General features: G+C 48.9%; 1 protein-coding gene across 1 annotated transcript in view; it reads left to right on the forward strand.

The window, feature by feature from the left end:
- The window catches only part of Ttll8 (tubulin tyrosine ligase like 8), a 24,517-nt gene extending 11,979 nt beyond the window's left edge, over positions 1-12,538 (forward strand). The window contains exons 4-8 of the mRNA XM_059247996.1: positions 5,011-5,254; positions 7,812-8,055; positions 9,245-9,680; positions 10,314-10,782; positions 11,993-12,538. Coding sequence (XP_059103979.1) covers positions 5,011-5,254; positions 7,812-8,055; positions 9,245-9,680; positions 10,314-10,782; positions 11,993-12,168 — 1,569 coding nt within the window. The 3' untranslated portion in view covers positions 12,169-12,538. The remainder of the gene's footprint in view (positions 1-5,010; positions 5,255-7,811; positions 8,056-9,244; positions 9,681-10,313; positions 10,783-11,992) is intronic.
- Positions 12,539-15,292: the final 2,754 nt, after the last annotated feature.

Consider the following 15,292-nt stretch of genomic DNA (forward strand, 5'->3'; position numbering starts at 1 on the left):
ATGACACCTCCTGTGGGTGTCTTTTGGGGATACCGTCTCATTTTGTGCCTTCCCAGTTCCTTTCATGCTTGATCTCACTTGGACCCACAATACCCCTGGTAAGTTTGTCTTGCTCAGGGCCTGGCAGGCTCTGATGAGTGATGATGGCAGAAGTGCTTCCCAGGCCTTCAGACTGCCCAGGATGCTGGTCACCCCTCACCACCAAGGCCCACATAATGATGCTCCTTCCCTACTTCCCTCGGCCTCCCACCCCCTATGGTGACCACCAGACACTCTAGGGGGACAGAATCAGGGGGGCGATGCTTGCTTCAAGGGTCTGTGGTAACTCCCACATACTGTCCCGGGTATTTTCACCCTTTGGCCTGTCCTTCCCTCCATTTGATTATCCGTCCTTTTCCTCTTCTTCTCTTCTCCCCTCTCCTCCCCTCTCCCCTCCCTTCCTCTCCTCTCCTTTCCTTTCCCCTCTCTTTTCTGCTGACTTATGCCTGTCATCCCAGCACTCAGGAGGCTGAGGCAGGAAGGCCTTGAGATCAGGGCAAGACTAGGATATGCACTGAGTCTGGGGCCAGACGCTGTTTATTTTTTTTTAAGCCAAACCTAAAAGTTACAATACAGGTTTTTTTTTTTGTTTTGTTTTGAAGACAGAGTCTAGCATGAATCACTGCACCCAAAACCTTCTTTATGTTTTATGTCTCATTACTCATCTTTAATTAGCACTTTCACTGTTTCCCAAACAAATCACAACAGTGTGGCCTGGCTTATTCCCTGCATTCCTGACATCTTGTCATTCATTTCTGTCTGTCTTCGTTTAATTGACTTCTTTATTTATGTGTGTGTGTGTGTGTGTGTGTGTGTGTGTGTGTGTGTGTGTGTGTGCCTGAATGAGTGTGCATTCAGGTGCATCAGGTGCCCACAGAGTCCCTAGACCTGGAGTTCCAGGTGATTGTGAGCCACCTGATGTGGTGATGTGGGTGCTAAGAACTAAATCTGGGTCCTCCGCAAGAGCAGTAAGTGCTCTTGACCTCTGAGCCATGTCTCCATCTTCTCTCTGATTTTAAAGGGCCCATGACATGCTTGCTGTTGCTTTGAAATCAGTTACTTTCATTTTTTTTTGTACATCAGTCATTTTGTTGTTCACCAAAAAACATCTCTTAATATATTTTCTAGTAATGGCCTGTGGTAGAAAACTTCCTCCATTTTTTTTTAGTCTCAAAAAGATTAAAATTTTTCATTTTTGAGATATATTTTCTGCAGGATAGAATTCTCAATTTGCTGTTGGAATGCTATTCTATCATATTCTGGCTCATACTATTTTGATTAGAAGTTTTCTGCTGGAATCTTAGCCCTTCTGGAGGGAAGGAGTATCCTTTTCTCTGTCTGCCTAAAGATTTTTGTCTTTGGTTTTAGTAGTTTCAATAAGAAATATTTGTTATTTTTGTAGGAATGCTTTTCTTTGTATTTATCCTTGTTTGAGTTTGTGCGGCATCTGTTAACCATGGGTTGACATTTTTTTCCCCAAATTCAGAGACTGGTCATTATTTCTACATCTGTTGCTTCTGCTTCATTCGCTCTGTCTTCTCTTCCTGGGACTCCCAAGTGCATGTGTGTTACGCTGTGTCCCACGTGTCTGTTACCTGGTCTTTTTCTTCATGGTTGTCAGGAGAGTCCTCCTGACATATGTGTCTGTTCCTGGCTATGTGCTGTGTACCGTCGGTCTCTCTAACCAACACTAGTGCACGTTCACGACTCAGTCCATCCAAGCAGGCGCATGCTCTGTTTACTCTCCTTTTCAGGAGTTATCCTCATTCTCCCCCATATGAGCTGTTCTAGACATAGTTCCTTCCTAATCAAGCTGGCTGTATCTTTGTATTTATTAGACACTAACAATCAACAGGAAAACAGTTGATAAAATGCTCCGCGTTGGCTTAAGAACTGTGTTTCTCAAAAAAGCATTGGAAAGAGGATGGAAGCAAAAGCTGCAAACTAGAGACAGACCCACTGCCCACACATCCAACGGAGGTTCCCATTTAGAAGCTACCGACTTAGCTACGATAAGTGAGAGAAGAGAAATTAACCACACGAAATGCTCCACTGGTGGAGCACTTCTCTATCCAATGTGCAGCCCTGAGTTCCATCTCCAGCACCACAGACACTGAAAGTGGTGGCCCGTGCCTGTAGCCCCAAGCACTCAGGGGGTAGTAGTGGGAGGATCAGAAGTTCAAGGTCATCCTCAGGTTCACAGCAAGTTCAAAGCTACCCTGGGCTCCATGAGACCCTGTCTCAAGAAAAAAAAAAAAGGAACAGACACTTCATGAAAGACAAACTCAGCTGTCTAATCAGATTAGGTAAGTGCCCAGTATCAGAGCTTATCAGAACAACAGTAAACTCTTGGTAGTGGCTCCTATCATTCCAGAAGGACCTTGAACTCAAAGCTGGCCTGTGCTATATACAAGACTGTCTCAAAAGCTGAAAAAGGAAAAAGAAGCAACAAAAAACACCCATGATGGGACACCTCTGCACACCAGAACGGCCGGATTAAAGACTCGAACCACCAAGTGTTGGCCTAAGTCAGCAGCTCTAATGCAGAGCTGGTGTGAATGCCAAGCAAAGCATTTTGGAAAAGCAAGAATTATAGGACCTTTGATGCAGCTCTTCCATCCCTGGAAAAATGGAAGCACCCAGCCTCTGAAAGACTCAGTGAGCCCAGCCCTGGCAGACCTAGTCATGTCAGAGCAGGGGCTGCAAATGGTATAGCCGTGGACCAATCTCCCTGTTGTGAGGCTGAAAGACACCCCTCGGGAGAGGGAGGGGATGTGGGGGGAGTGCAGAGAAAGAGAGAGAATGTAGGTCCCCTGTCCCTGACCATGGGTGTGAAGTTCAAGAAAGGCAGAGCCCGTCCCTGTGGTAGAAAGAGAGAATGATAACTAGCTACCGTCGACTGGGACATAATACTGGAGAACCTTCTGAGCAGCCCATGCTGTATGTATCTCGAATGAGCAAAAATGATCAAACTTCGCCTTTTCTGTTAGGGCTTTCTATACTCTATACTCGGCCACATTTTCTTAAACCCCTACAAAAAAAAGAACCCGAGGCTTCACCACTGGGTGGCAGCATTGGGTTCCTGTGTGGTGTGGAGTGGCCCTGTCAGGTGAGCAGGTTCTCTGGTGCTTTGCAGTGACTGTCCCCTTATATGCACTATAGCCCGCTCAGAGCCCGGGGGGGGGGGGGGGGGGGAGCGGGGATGGTCCTTGTTAAGACTGACAGGTTCCCACATCAGTTTTCATGTGTCAGGACCCAGAAGACCGAGTCGGCTACACTTCACAGGGCCTGCAGGGACCCTGTCTGTTTTTCGGTCAGCAAAAATATGTCCAGAATCTGAGCATTTTTCAAATAGGCCAGTCTCCTGCTCTGTTCTCAGCGATCTCCTAACTTTTACATCCTCTCATTATGTGACAGAGGTGACATAATGTGGGTAACATGGCAGGGTCTCACATGAGTCCAGTGCTGACTCACCCTCAGGGGTGACTTCCAGGGCCCAGGCTCCAGTGTCCTGCAGACGTCATAGGGAGTTCCTTTCCACTGAACAGCAAAGCACTTGTCTTTCTGATCCGCGGTGGTGAAAGCATCCATCTGATAACACCATCGCACTAGTCTGGCCTGTGCTTTTGGACCAGATGCTGTTATAGGGACACTGGGGGTTGTCTGTACCGGTTTGCACCACGCACTGATTATGGCAGAGCTGTCCTATCATTATGGAGTTGGTCAACACGTAACATCTGCAGAGGAAGCCCACATCCAGTAGAGCAGGGGAGTGGGCTCTGCTTGGTATCTGGCCAGCGAGGGCATGACCACTTCATCACATGCCAATCTGTTCCCTGCACTCAGGGGTGGAAAATGACACCAGTGGGACTCTTGTTCTCTTAACTCCAACCCACACTCGAGGGATTTCCATTATTCACTTTTTCCCAGACGCCGCCCTCCTTCCCTAGCAGGTGGACAGAATATATGTGTCTCTTGTCCCCAACCCTTACTCTAGGGCTGCAGCCAGAACTGTGGCTCAGCAGCAGTCGCGGGACAGCATGCAGGGAGCCTGCACTGAGCATTCCTCACTGTGCCTGGGTCTGCCCACACAAGGAGCCTCCCACAGAATCTGAGAGGGCCCGTGGGTGTTGTGGTGGCTGTTTCTCTCCCAGGTGCCAGTAGTGCGCCCTCAAATTCTGAAAGCTGCTCAGACATCTCTACTGATCCCTGTCCTTGCTCCCTGAGATTATGATGGCTTTCTGAGCTAGGCCTTTTCCTACGAGTCTGAAGTCACCAACAAGGGCATGGGATTAGGTTGACAGTCCAGGTCACAGGACCATAAGCTGGCTGCTACTGTGGCACAGGTAAGTCTGCATGGCAGTTTGGCTTCCTTTATAGGGACCTTTCTGGCAACAACAGTGAAGGCAGCGTCTTGGCACAGGGACCCACCATCTCTGGTTTTCCTTTGGTGTAGGATTGGTGTCCTTGTCTGTACAGGCAGTACAGGTCCATGTGTCAGGGTCCTTTTTTCTTTCTTTCTTTCTTTCTTTCTTTCTTTCTTTCTTTCTTTCTTTCTTTCTTTCTTTCTTTCTTTCTTTCTTTCTTTCTTTTTCCTTTCCTTTCCTTTCTCTCTCTCTCTCTCTCTCTCTCTCTCTCTCTCTCTCTCTCTCTCTCTTCCTTTCTTTCTTTTCCTTCCTTCCTTTATTGAGACAGGGTCTCTCTGTTATGTAACCTTGAATGTCCTTGAACTTGCTATGTAAAACATGCAGGCCTAGAACTCACAAAGATCCTCCTGCCTCTGCCTCTGCCTCTGCCTCTGCCTCTGCCTCTGCCTCTAGCACTGGGCTTAGAGGCATGCACCACCATGCCCAGCTAGGGTCCTGACTTCTTGACACACCCTGTCCAGGTACAAGCCTCTAAGGCCCGTGACCCCAGGTGGTATCCTCAGTTGGTAGACATCCTCTGCCGCCTCTAACCCTTGTCAGCTAGCCATCAGCCTGTCCTAGAGCAGAGGCACCCACCAATCACTGGGGCTGGCCGCTGTCTCTCAGAGCCTCATGCCCTTTCTGGATCTTGCTTTTTAGTGGCAATGCCTTCATCCCTGATTCAAGAAGTTACTTTTCACAGTGCCAGACTCTGTTGAGTAAGATCAGTTCTGTGAACCCTCAGACAGAGATCGACGGGATTCGGAACATCTGGATCATAAAGCCTGCAGCAAAGTCCCGAGGTCGAGGTGAGTTCCCTGGGCAGATACCCTCCCCATCATGCAAGTCTCCAACCTTGACAGCACCTGCTCTATGATGGAGGCAGGGAGATTCAAGGAGTGCTGCCGGGGTCAGACAGGGGTGCCCAAGCTGTGCTGGAGGAGCAAGTGTCCATCACAGTCCTGTCCTGGAGTTTGCTGAGTTAGCTCAGGTTTCCTCATTTGTATCCATCAGCTAACAATCCCAGAGTGTTGTTTTCTTGGGGGAGGGGGTGTTGTTTGTTTGTTTTGTGTGTGTGTGTTGGGGGAGTGTGTGTGTGGGTGTGGGTGTTACCTTGATCTTAGCAATAGGTTTATTCTGGCCTTTAAGAAGGGTGGACCATCATCCCAAACAGTGTGCTTCACATCCCATGGGCCCACTGTAAAGTTCACCTGTAGAACCTAGAACCCTTAAGGCAAATTTGGAACACCTCATGAAATTTGCCTGTGGGCTATTCACCTGTTCACACTTTCTGCCTCATCTACCCAAATTGCAGATGGAATTACATTCTCTTTTTTCTTTCTTTCTTCCTTTCTTCCTTCCTTTCTTTCTTTTTTTAAGACAGGGTTTCTCTGTGTAGCTTTGTGCCTTTCCGTGTGTGTATGTGTGTGTGTACACGAATGCATGTGTGTGATGGTGTGTGCACATGTGTGATTTCCTTATCTTGCATTTCCAAAGTCAATGGTTCAGTTTTCAATTTTCCTGTGAGAGATTTTTCTCTTGTCTCTGACTTAAAAGCTAAGTTGATTTATTTCCAGGCTTTCCTGTGAAATAATAGAAGACTTAAGGCTACGAAGTTCCCTCAGTCTGTGGCATTAGCTGCATCCTTTTGTCTCTGTTACAGAATGTCCTATTTCTGTGGTATTTAAACAGACTTTTTAGTTTGCATATCCTGTTGCTCTCTTGAGATCTTCTGAAGTCTTTTAGTTTGTAGGTTATGTATGTGATTTTTTTGTTTGTTTGTTTTGTTTTTCAAGACAGGGTTTCTCTGTGTAGTTTTGGTGTCTGTCCAGGATCTTGCTCTGTTGACCAGGTTGGCCTTGAACTCACAGAGATCTGCCTGGCTCTGCCTCCCGAGTGCTGGGATTAAAGGTGTGCACCACTACTGCCTGGCATGTATATGATTTCCTTTTTTAAAAAATCAGATTTATTTATGTGTATGGGTGTTTTTCTTGCATGTACATATGTGCAACATGTGTGTGTCTGGTGCCTGTGGAGGCCAGAAGAAGTTATCAGAACCCCTGGAGTTACAAGTGGTCATGAGCCCCATGTGAGTGCTTGGAACCAAACCCAGGTCCTCTATAAGAGCAATAAGTACCCTTATCTCTAGCCCTATGTATGTGATCTTTAAATTTTTCTTATTAACCTAATCCTAAAGGTCTTCTGTCCTGAATTATTCTCTTTCCCGGGTGTATGTGGTCCACTCCCTTCTGATGTCCTGCAGATGGTCAGGTCTTCCTTCGTGCTCCTGTGATGTGGCCTTGACTGGCAGATGTGCTGTGTTCCTTTTTGGTCTCTGTGCTAAGCTCCCTTCGTGTCCTAAGAAAATCTCTGTCTCCTCTCACCCATCAAGCCATACCGTCCTCCCACTGGAGACTGACTCCATCCCCAGGGATACTCTGTGGGTTGTTCAGATGCGCTGTTCTCAATAAATGCCCTTCCCTCTGCTGCTCACTGCTTATGCTCTTGCCAACCACTGGTGGGCCTTGGGTGTAGGTCCAAGCCGATCTCAGCAGTTTGTTTCATTTTAGGCAAGAGCTCAACTTGCCTTGACCAAATCAATGGAAACCATGTGCATTGTGAGAACTTACCTTGTGCCTATGGGACCCTGTGGATGCAAGTCCCTCTACCTTTTATCAACAGAATTGATGGCCAGATAGTGCTGTGTAACAGCCCCCCCCCCCCAAATTTCGGCAGAAACTTGTCTTCCTTGACCTGGTCAAGGGTGCTCTGTCTGTCTTGCGGCCTCATTCTTATCCTGCACTGTCAAGGCAGAGAAAAGAGAGCCGCAAGGTCTCTGTCACTGGCATTAAACCCTACAGAGCTCACAGTGACACCCATCACTCCTTCCTGCATGCCCTACAAGTCATGCAACCTACTTTAGGGCCAAAGGTGGGAAATTGTAGAGTCTGCCTGTGAGGAAAGGAAAGCCAATGGGGAGAAATTAAATGCCTCCTGTCTGTGCCCGGCTGATCCCATTTGGCGGATCGCCTCTTTTGCACTAGCCCTCACTGGTCTCCAGGGGCGCTGCTCTGAGGACACCCCAACCCTAAAGCATGCTCTTGAGTGGCTCTCTGCTCTGTTTTCCCCTCCATCTCTGAATGCCCTCTGGGGTGTGGGGTTGGCCCCACGGCGGGAGGCCTGAACAAGTGCTTGGACCAACTGTAGCTTTGTCCACTGAATGCACATCTGCCCTGCCCAACCATCCCTGCAAACTCTTGGTGCTGGGCCAAAGCCAGGGTGGGTACTGGGGCCTTTTATGACTGCAGGGGGGGGTGGGGGGGCTGTGCTGCCCTGGGTCAAGGGTACCCCCTCTTGTTCTTGGAGATATTGTGTGCATGGACCGTGTGGAGAACATCCTGGAGCTGGTGGCCACAGACAATCAGGCCACAAAGGACAACAAATGGGTGGTCCAGAAGTACATCGAGACGCCGATGCTCATCTACGACACCAAGTTCGACATCCGACAGTGGTTCCTCGTCACAGACTGGAATCCCCTCACCATCTGGTTCTACAAGGAGAGCTACCTCCGTTTCTCCACACAGCGCTTCTCCCTGGACAAGCTGGACAGGTCAGCAGGGGGAGCTCCGTATTCCTCTAAGCACCTCGCAGGAGGCCCTTGGGTATGTGTAGATGAGGCACCCTTGCTGTTCGCCCCTCTGAACCCTCAGGGTTGCCCATCACTGCCAAAGCATCGGGGCATTGGGGCTACCAGGCTCAAACACTCAGGGGTGCTGGGGATTAACAAACCACATTCCAGCGAGAACCTACCTGCATCCTCAGGGACGACCCAGGCCTTTTTCTCAGTGAGTTAGTGATTGTCACTTGGCAGGCAGTGCTGGGGACCTGGACGCCCTAGGGGACTTTGAAAGGGAGAGTCAGATGGGATCCTGGGAGGCTGAGGGTTGCTCCATAGAAACTTTGCTGAGTGAACGCTACCCCCAGCACACCTGGAGTCACACCTGCTAGGTCACAGCTGGGATGGGGCTGGGCATAGCTGAAGGCAACCACCCCTATTTTTGCGTTACCTCCGGACAAAAGCCTATAGCAGAGAGTCTAGAAACCCACCGAAAATGGAGTCTGGGACCTGCAGGCAGCCTCTTCCCAGGGGCTCAGCTGAGCCATCAACCCTGTGTGTGGTAATATCGTGCACCCTCCTTCAGCTGATGCGAGATTCCCAGAAATGGTATCTGAGTGGGTATAGCCCAGCTATACAAGCAGAAGTCAAAGAAGTAGATGGGTGGTTGTGTCTTCTAAATATTCACCTTCCTTACATGTGGCTGCGGGGCAGGCCTCACTCTGGAACTGCCTGCCTTATACCTGCAGTTCAAATGAAAATACACTTAGCTCCAAACAGTGTCTTACCATCTTCTAAAAAGGACTGCTTGTTTGAAGTCCGTATAGAGCAAGGCGAAAGTATAAAGTAACTCACTAGAAACTTTAGGTAGGTGGCTCCCATACTCCTACTGACATGTGCCTGTGGGGAAACCGAGGCTTAGGCAGATTATTTTTCCTAGTGGTTGGTTCTGCATTGGTGGGCTTCTGCTGTGTCTTGGTACAGTCTGTGCTGTTCCTCCAGGCTGGTTGAGGGGTCCATGGCTGCTTCTGGGTAGCAGAGCTAACAGTCCAAACCACTAGCCCACACCTTCTGCAGCAACCCTGCACCAGGCAAAGTGACGTCAGGGCAAGCTGGGCAGACAGTGCTGGTTCCGTGTTATGGTTGTTGGCATGCACCAGTCTCACAAGCACATTGCCCACAGCGCCATCCACCTGTGTAACAACTCCATTCAGAGGCGCCTCAAGAATGACAAGGAGCGTAGCCCGCTGCTCCCTGGCCATAACATGTGGACCAGCACCCGCTTCCAGGAGTACCTGCAGAAGAGGGGTCGAGGGACAACATGGGGTACCATCATCTATCCATCTATGAAAAAAGCCGTCACCAATGCCATGAGGGTGGCTCAGGACCACGTAGAAGCCCGTAAGAACAGCTTCGAGCTCTATGGGGCCGACTTCATCCTGGGGCGAGACTTCAAGCCCTGGCTCATAGAGATCAACTCCAGCCCCACCATGCACCCCTCCACTCCCGTCACGGCCCAGCTCTGTGCCCAGGTGCAGGAAGATACCATCAAGGTTGTGGTGGACCGCAAACTGGACCGAAACTGTGACATTGGCAACTTTGAACTTCTGTGGAGGCAGGTGAGGAGGACAGGCGCTACCCTGCCTTGGCTGCTAGTATCTGTCCACGAGGTGGGTGGGCCTGGGTTTCTGTGTGGCAGCCACCTCATTCCCAGGCAGTCGGGGACACGAATCCTGTTTCTTGGGTGTGGGCAACGTAGATCTGCCTGATCTGCCCCAAACTCAGCCTCCTGTGTGCATCAAGGCAAAGGTTTTCTCTAGACATGGGGTCTTGTCAGCCTTGTCACTTAGGCCCTGTGGCTTTCACAATCTAGTCGTCCTGTCATTTTTCCATGTCCCAACCAACCATATGGGTAATGGGAGAGGCCCCTGCCTGAGTATCTGGGGAGGTTCCACAGCCCCTTTTAGAGTCTTTCTCTCCAGAGCCCCCTATTCTGTTTCTGAAATCTCTCGAGTGGCCTCCCTTTGGGGATGGTCTAGCAGGCTCCGCATCAACGCTGAGGCTTTTGCCTCTGGATTCCTGCCTGCCCTGTGGGTTGAGCCCCAAGACCTGGGGGAAGGGCCCGGCGAGCACCCGAGCCTTGAAGAAGAAACAGCCAAAGCTTCCGAGGCATGGCAGGTGGCTCGGTGTGGGGCCAGCCAGGTGACTCTCTGAGTCAGGGAGGGATCCTGACCTGCTACCTCCTCTCACAGCCTGCTGTGGAGCTGCCACCGTTCAATGGGTCTGACCTCTGTGTGGAAGGGATCAGTGTGAAGAAACCCAAGAAGCAAATGCCTCCCATCACCAACCTCAGCTTCACAGACTCGCTCTTGGATACCACGCTCAAAGTGCGCAGCCCCCGGGCTCTACTGGATGCAGCAATCGGACCCTCCCGAATGAGCCTTCGGCAGGACTGGAAACGGGAAGAAGCAAAGGTACTTTCAGCCACCTGGTCTGTACCAGTAATGGCTGCTGAGGGCAGAGGTCAAGCAAAGCCCACTTATGAGTTCTCGGTTAGTAACTATCAAGATGGAGACAGTAAGGCCCCCAAAAGCGTTTTTACCAGAGCCCAATCCACTAAACACTCGGATCCAAACTTAACAAGTGTACGGCACACTGCCCCGGTGCTGCAGAATACGAAAACCATGGGGAAGCCCCAGTCTCCACCACCCAGAGCATCAGGTAACCGTGGGGAGCCTGTGCCTTGTCGCCCCATCATATTTGAGGGATTCTGGCTCCATCCCAATCCTCAAAGAAGACCTTCGAGCTGCATTCTCCAGAACAGGACACAGGGTTGGATGAGGGGTGTCCCCTGAGAGGATCTTGAGCCTGAGCTCACAAGTGGGGGTGGGTGGGGGTGGGATATGGAGGGTGGGGGGGCACTGACTTGTTCAGGCACTCAGGTTTCTGGTATAGTGCTGGCCAAGGTGAGCATCATAGTGGGGTCCTTTCGCAACAGTCCCGGTGGGGTCCCCTCAGTAGTATTTAGTTCTTGCTTCCTCTAAGGTGGAGGCAGAGATCTAGGGATGGGTTACAGTGTCGGACAGCGCCAAGTGGCACGGATAGGCAAGGTGTGTGTGTGTGGGGGGGGATTGCTGGGCTCTTGCACACGATTTCCTGAAGACTCTGATGGGGCTGACATAGTTGCAGGTCAGGGTGAGATGCCTGGCCGTGTCTGCACCCTGCACCCGGCGCTTCACGTGCTGCCTGTTATCTGGCACTGGCTCAGAGCGTGTCAGGCCGGGCCCCCACCTTTCTCCGTTGACGTATGTTCGGACCCCATGCTGTATCCCTCTGCCTAGTTAGTCCACCTCTCTCACTACCTCCCAGCTGCCTGGTCCTTGCCATAGCTCTCCTTGCCCGCCTGCCGTCTGTGTCCCTGGATGGGAAGGTTTGGAGCACCGGCTTTTGCTGCCACCTTTGCAACTGTACCCTAATGCCAAGGATGGCGAATGTGATATATGTGGCAGGTGCTTGGCACTTGCTGGGCCCAGGTGTGGGCTGCCTGTAGAGGCTCTGGGTGGGAAGAGCATCTGTGTCAGCTCCCATGCCTATCTATACCTGGCCGTCCCGTATGGGTAACTATGTAAAAGTATCTCTAGGAACCATCTGGCTATACACACCTAGAGACCTCTTTCTGTGGAGAAATGTCAACAGAAAAAAAAAAAGTAGCTCTATCTAACAAGCGGTAGAGGGTCTGCCACAGTGAACCACACACTGGTACTAGAAGATGTCTCCCTAAAAGTCAGGTCAGCAAGCCCATGATTCTGAGGACTCTAGAGAGGGTTTCCCCTCCTGCAGTTCCCGGGGTCCGCCAGTGATCTCTGGTGACTGGTGACCACATCCTGTGTCAGTCTTGACACAGGCCTATTCCTCCCACGGGTCTGCTTAGGACTCCCTCCGAGAAGGATAGCCATCGTCGTGTTAGACTCCCGCCCACGCTTCAGCATGACGTCACTCAGTGATGACATCAGCAGAGACTCTATTTCCAGACAAGAAAGGTTCTGGGTGGACATAAATCTGGGGGGGGGGGGTGCTTCACCCCATCTCACCGCATTGCAGGTGTAGACTGTGCTGATTCGCACTCTGGCCAGACCCCACAGGTGGGTGTTGCTGCTGTCACGGCTGCTCTTTCCTCTTGTAAAGTGTTAGTGGGCTGCTTGTATGTTTCCACTGGACAGTGAAATGAAAATTAGCAGTCGCCACATGTTTAGCAACCACTTTGGTTTTTTTCTGGAAAGTTCTGGATTTGCATCCAAAGAATCCCGGGTCCCACTCTGTCTTACTTGTCATAGTTTCTGTTAGAGACTCCCCTTTTTTCCATTTTTTGTTGCAAATATTTCCTACACTATAACTTGTCTTTTCACCCCTTTGTGGTATTTTCTTTTTGTGTAAAAACATCTTAACTGTAATACAATCAATTTAACCAACATCTCTAAATTTGGTGATTTTTTTTTTTTTTTTGGTTTGTTGATGAAGGACTCAAGATCATAAAAGTAACCCAGGAGTATCTGCTAGTAATGCATCTCCTAGAATTGGATCATCGTTAGCATGAGGCAAGGTCAAATAGATTTCCCAACAAACCCCTCTGGAAATCCTCCCCACTTGTGTGGTCACCTCTACCACATGGTCTCTGGCCACGTACACAGGCCCGTCCCTGCCTGTGCCAGTCTGCCTCAGTGGTTTACTCATCTCTCTTAGATCAATGCCACAGTGTCTTCATGCTGTGGCCTTCCTGCTTTATGCAAATCTCTTCATCCCTCAGAAACGGCTGAGCTGGTATGACTGGTACCTCCATACACATTGTAGAATCGGGCTATCACTAGCAAACAAACACCAAGAGGGAAAACTATGAGAATTTTTGGAGAGCATCAAGTGGAATTTGTACATCAGTTTGGGTAGAGCTGGCTTCTTTATCATGCTGAGCCTTACAATTCATGAATGTGGTATCTCTCTTCATTTGCCCATCCTTCAGTGTTTTCCTTTAAACATCCATATTTCAAAAAAATATTAAAAGATGAGTATTTTATATATCTGAGTGTTTTGCCCGTATGTATGTGCAGCATGTGCATGCCTGGTGCCTGTGAAGGTCAGAAGAGATCATTGGATCCCCTAGAACTGGGGTTATGGATGGTTGTAAACCACCATGTGGGTGCTGGGAACTGAATCACCATGTGGGTGCTGGGTCCTCTGCAAGAGCAGCAAGTGCTCTTAACTGCTGAGCCATTTCTCCAGTCCCTAAACTCCTAAACTTTTAAAATGACATTTAGTTATGTAGCGTGTGTATGCATTAAGGTCAGAGGCCAACTTATGCGAGTCAGTTCTCTCCTTCCATCATGTGGGTTCTGGGGATCAAAGTCAGGTCATCAGGCTTAGTGGCAAGTGTCTTTACACACTGAGACACCTCTCTGGACCCTACACTAAAATTTTCCTTGCTCTTTTTTGGCAGATTTCTTTCTGTGTATATTTTCTTTGTAAATGGTATCTTTTGATAATTTTTTATTGTTTATAAATTATGCTCATTTTATAGAAATACTACTGACCTTAAAAATCACCATCTGAATAAATCTATTAAGTTATTTAAAGATTCATTGGGTTTTTGTCATGAGCTTGCTACATCAGAAACACAGACAAACACATCTGTCAGAATTTGTTAACTAACAATAAATTCACAGAATGTGGCTGTTTCATTGACTGCAACCTGCTAGATACTTCTGCTACCCTTGATAACCCTAGTCAAGGCAAATATTTGTTCTTTTATTTCAATCTTAATTGCTAATATTACCTCTCCTATCACACATAGTAAATATATCTGATATGTGTGTGGCGATATACATGTATGTCGCAGAATGACGGGAACGGGTTCAAAGGCGCCGTCAGTTCAAGAGTTTTCAGAAGCCCGAAAGCAGGGGCGCATAAGAGATGCAGAGTCTGTGTTGATACGATAAGGAACCAAACAAAGCCCGGGAAGAAGCTGGAGTCCGGATACAGGGTGAGAGTTGAGCTACAGGACTGAGTCCAGCTGTGGAGGTCAAAGGGCAAAACTAGATCCAAACAGGAAAACCGGAAGACGAGCAGGCAGCAGTTTAAGTAGGTCATGTCAGCGGTGGAGACAGAACATGGCTGAAGCCTCTGAAACCGGAGACAGTCGTGTATCAGTCTGTGCTGCGAGGGTGGTACTGAACAGATGATACGGCTCACGTGTCCACTCGTGCTAAAAGTCATCCTCCATCCTCAAAATGGAATCAAAAGCTGCTTGTGAAGTGGGGTCTCCCAGACTAAGACACAGCCTGAAATGCCAGTTTTACACAATATGGAGTAACTTAGAGCAGGGCACAGCCTAATAATAATGTTTTGAATGTTTAATTAGACCATCTATTATATTTCAAATATTTAATTAGATCGCCATTTTCTTTTTCCTTGAAATTATTCTCATTCGTTTCTTTTTTATTATTTTATTTCACTCTCCTCGACTTTATTCATCTAGTCATTGTTCTCAGGTGTATATAAGCCCGTCGATCATAATTCTTATTCTTGCACAGCTCATTGTGTTTTGACTCATTTTTTTAAAGTCAGGGCTTGGGGTGGAACTTTACACAAGCTGGGTGTTCTTTGCTTCTCTGTTGCTGTGATAAAACACTGACCAAAAGCAACTTGAGGAAGGAAAGCATTTATTTGGCTTACAGGTTCCAGTCCATTCTCAAGGGAAGCAGGAACTGAAAGCAGGATCCTGGAGGTAGGAACTGAGGCAGAGTCCTGCTTCCTGGCTCACCCTCCTTGGTTTGCTCAGCTGTTTTTCTCATACAGCCCAGACCCACCTGCCCAGAGATGGCACTGCACAGAGTGGGCTGGGACCCTCCTACATCAGTTAGCCATTAGAAGAAAGCATCCCCCGCACACACGCCCACAGGCCAATCTCAACTTAGGTTCCGGTCTTTCCAGGTATGTCAAGTTGATAACAAATGCTTATGTGAACCTAAGGCAAGCACTCTACCACGGAGCTACACCCTTAGCCCTTGGGTTATTTTTATAATGAAATAAGAAGCTGGAAACAGTGAACTCAACTCCTCCTGCCCTCCCATTTCTCCCCCCCCACCAGCCCTCGTGCTTGAGTGTGTGTGTGTGTGTGTGTGTGTGTGTGTGTGTGTGTGTGTGTATTCAATCAACATTCTTTTAATTTTTTTTTTTTTTT

Source organism: Peromyscus eremicus, chromosome 20, assembly GCF_949786415.1.
Source record: "Peromyscus eremicus chromosome 20, PerEre_H2_v1, whole genome shotgun sequence".
Taxonomy (NCBI): Eukaryota; Metazoa; Chordata; class Mammalia; order Rodentia; family Cricetidae; genus Peromyscus; species Peromyscus eremicus.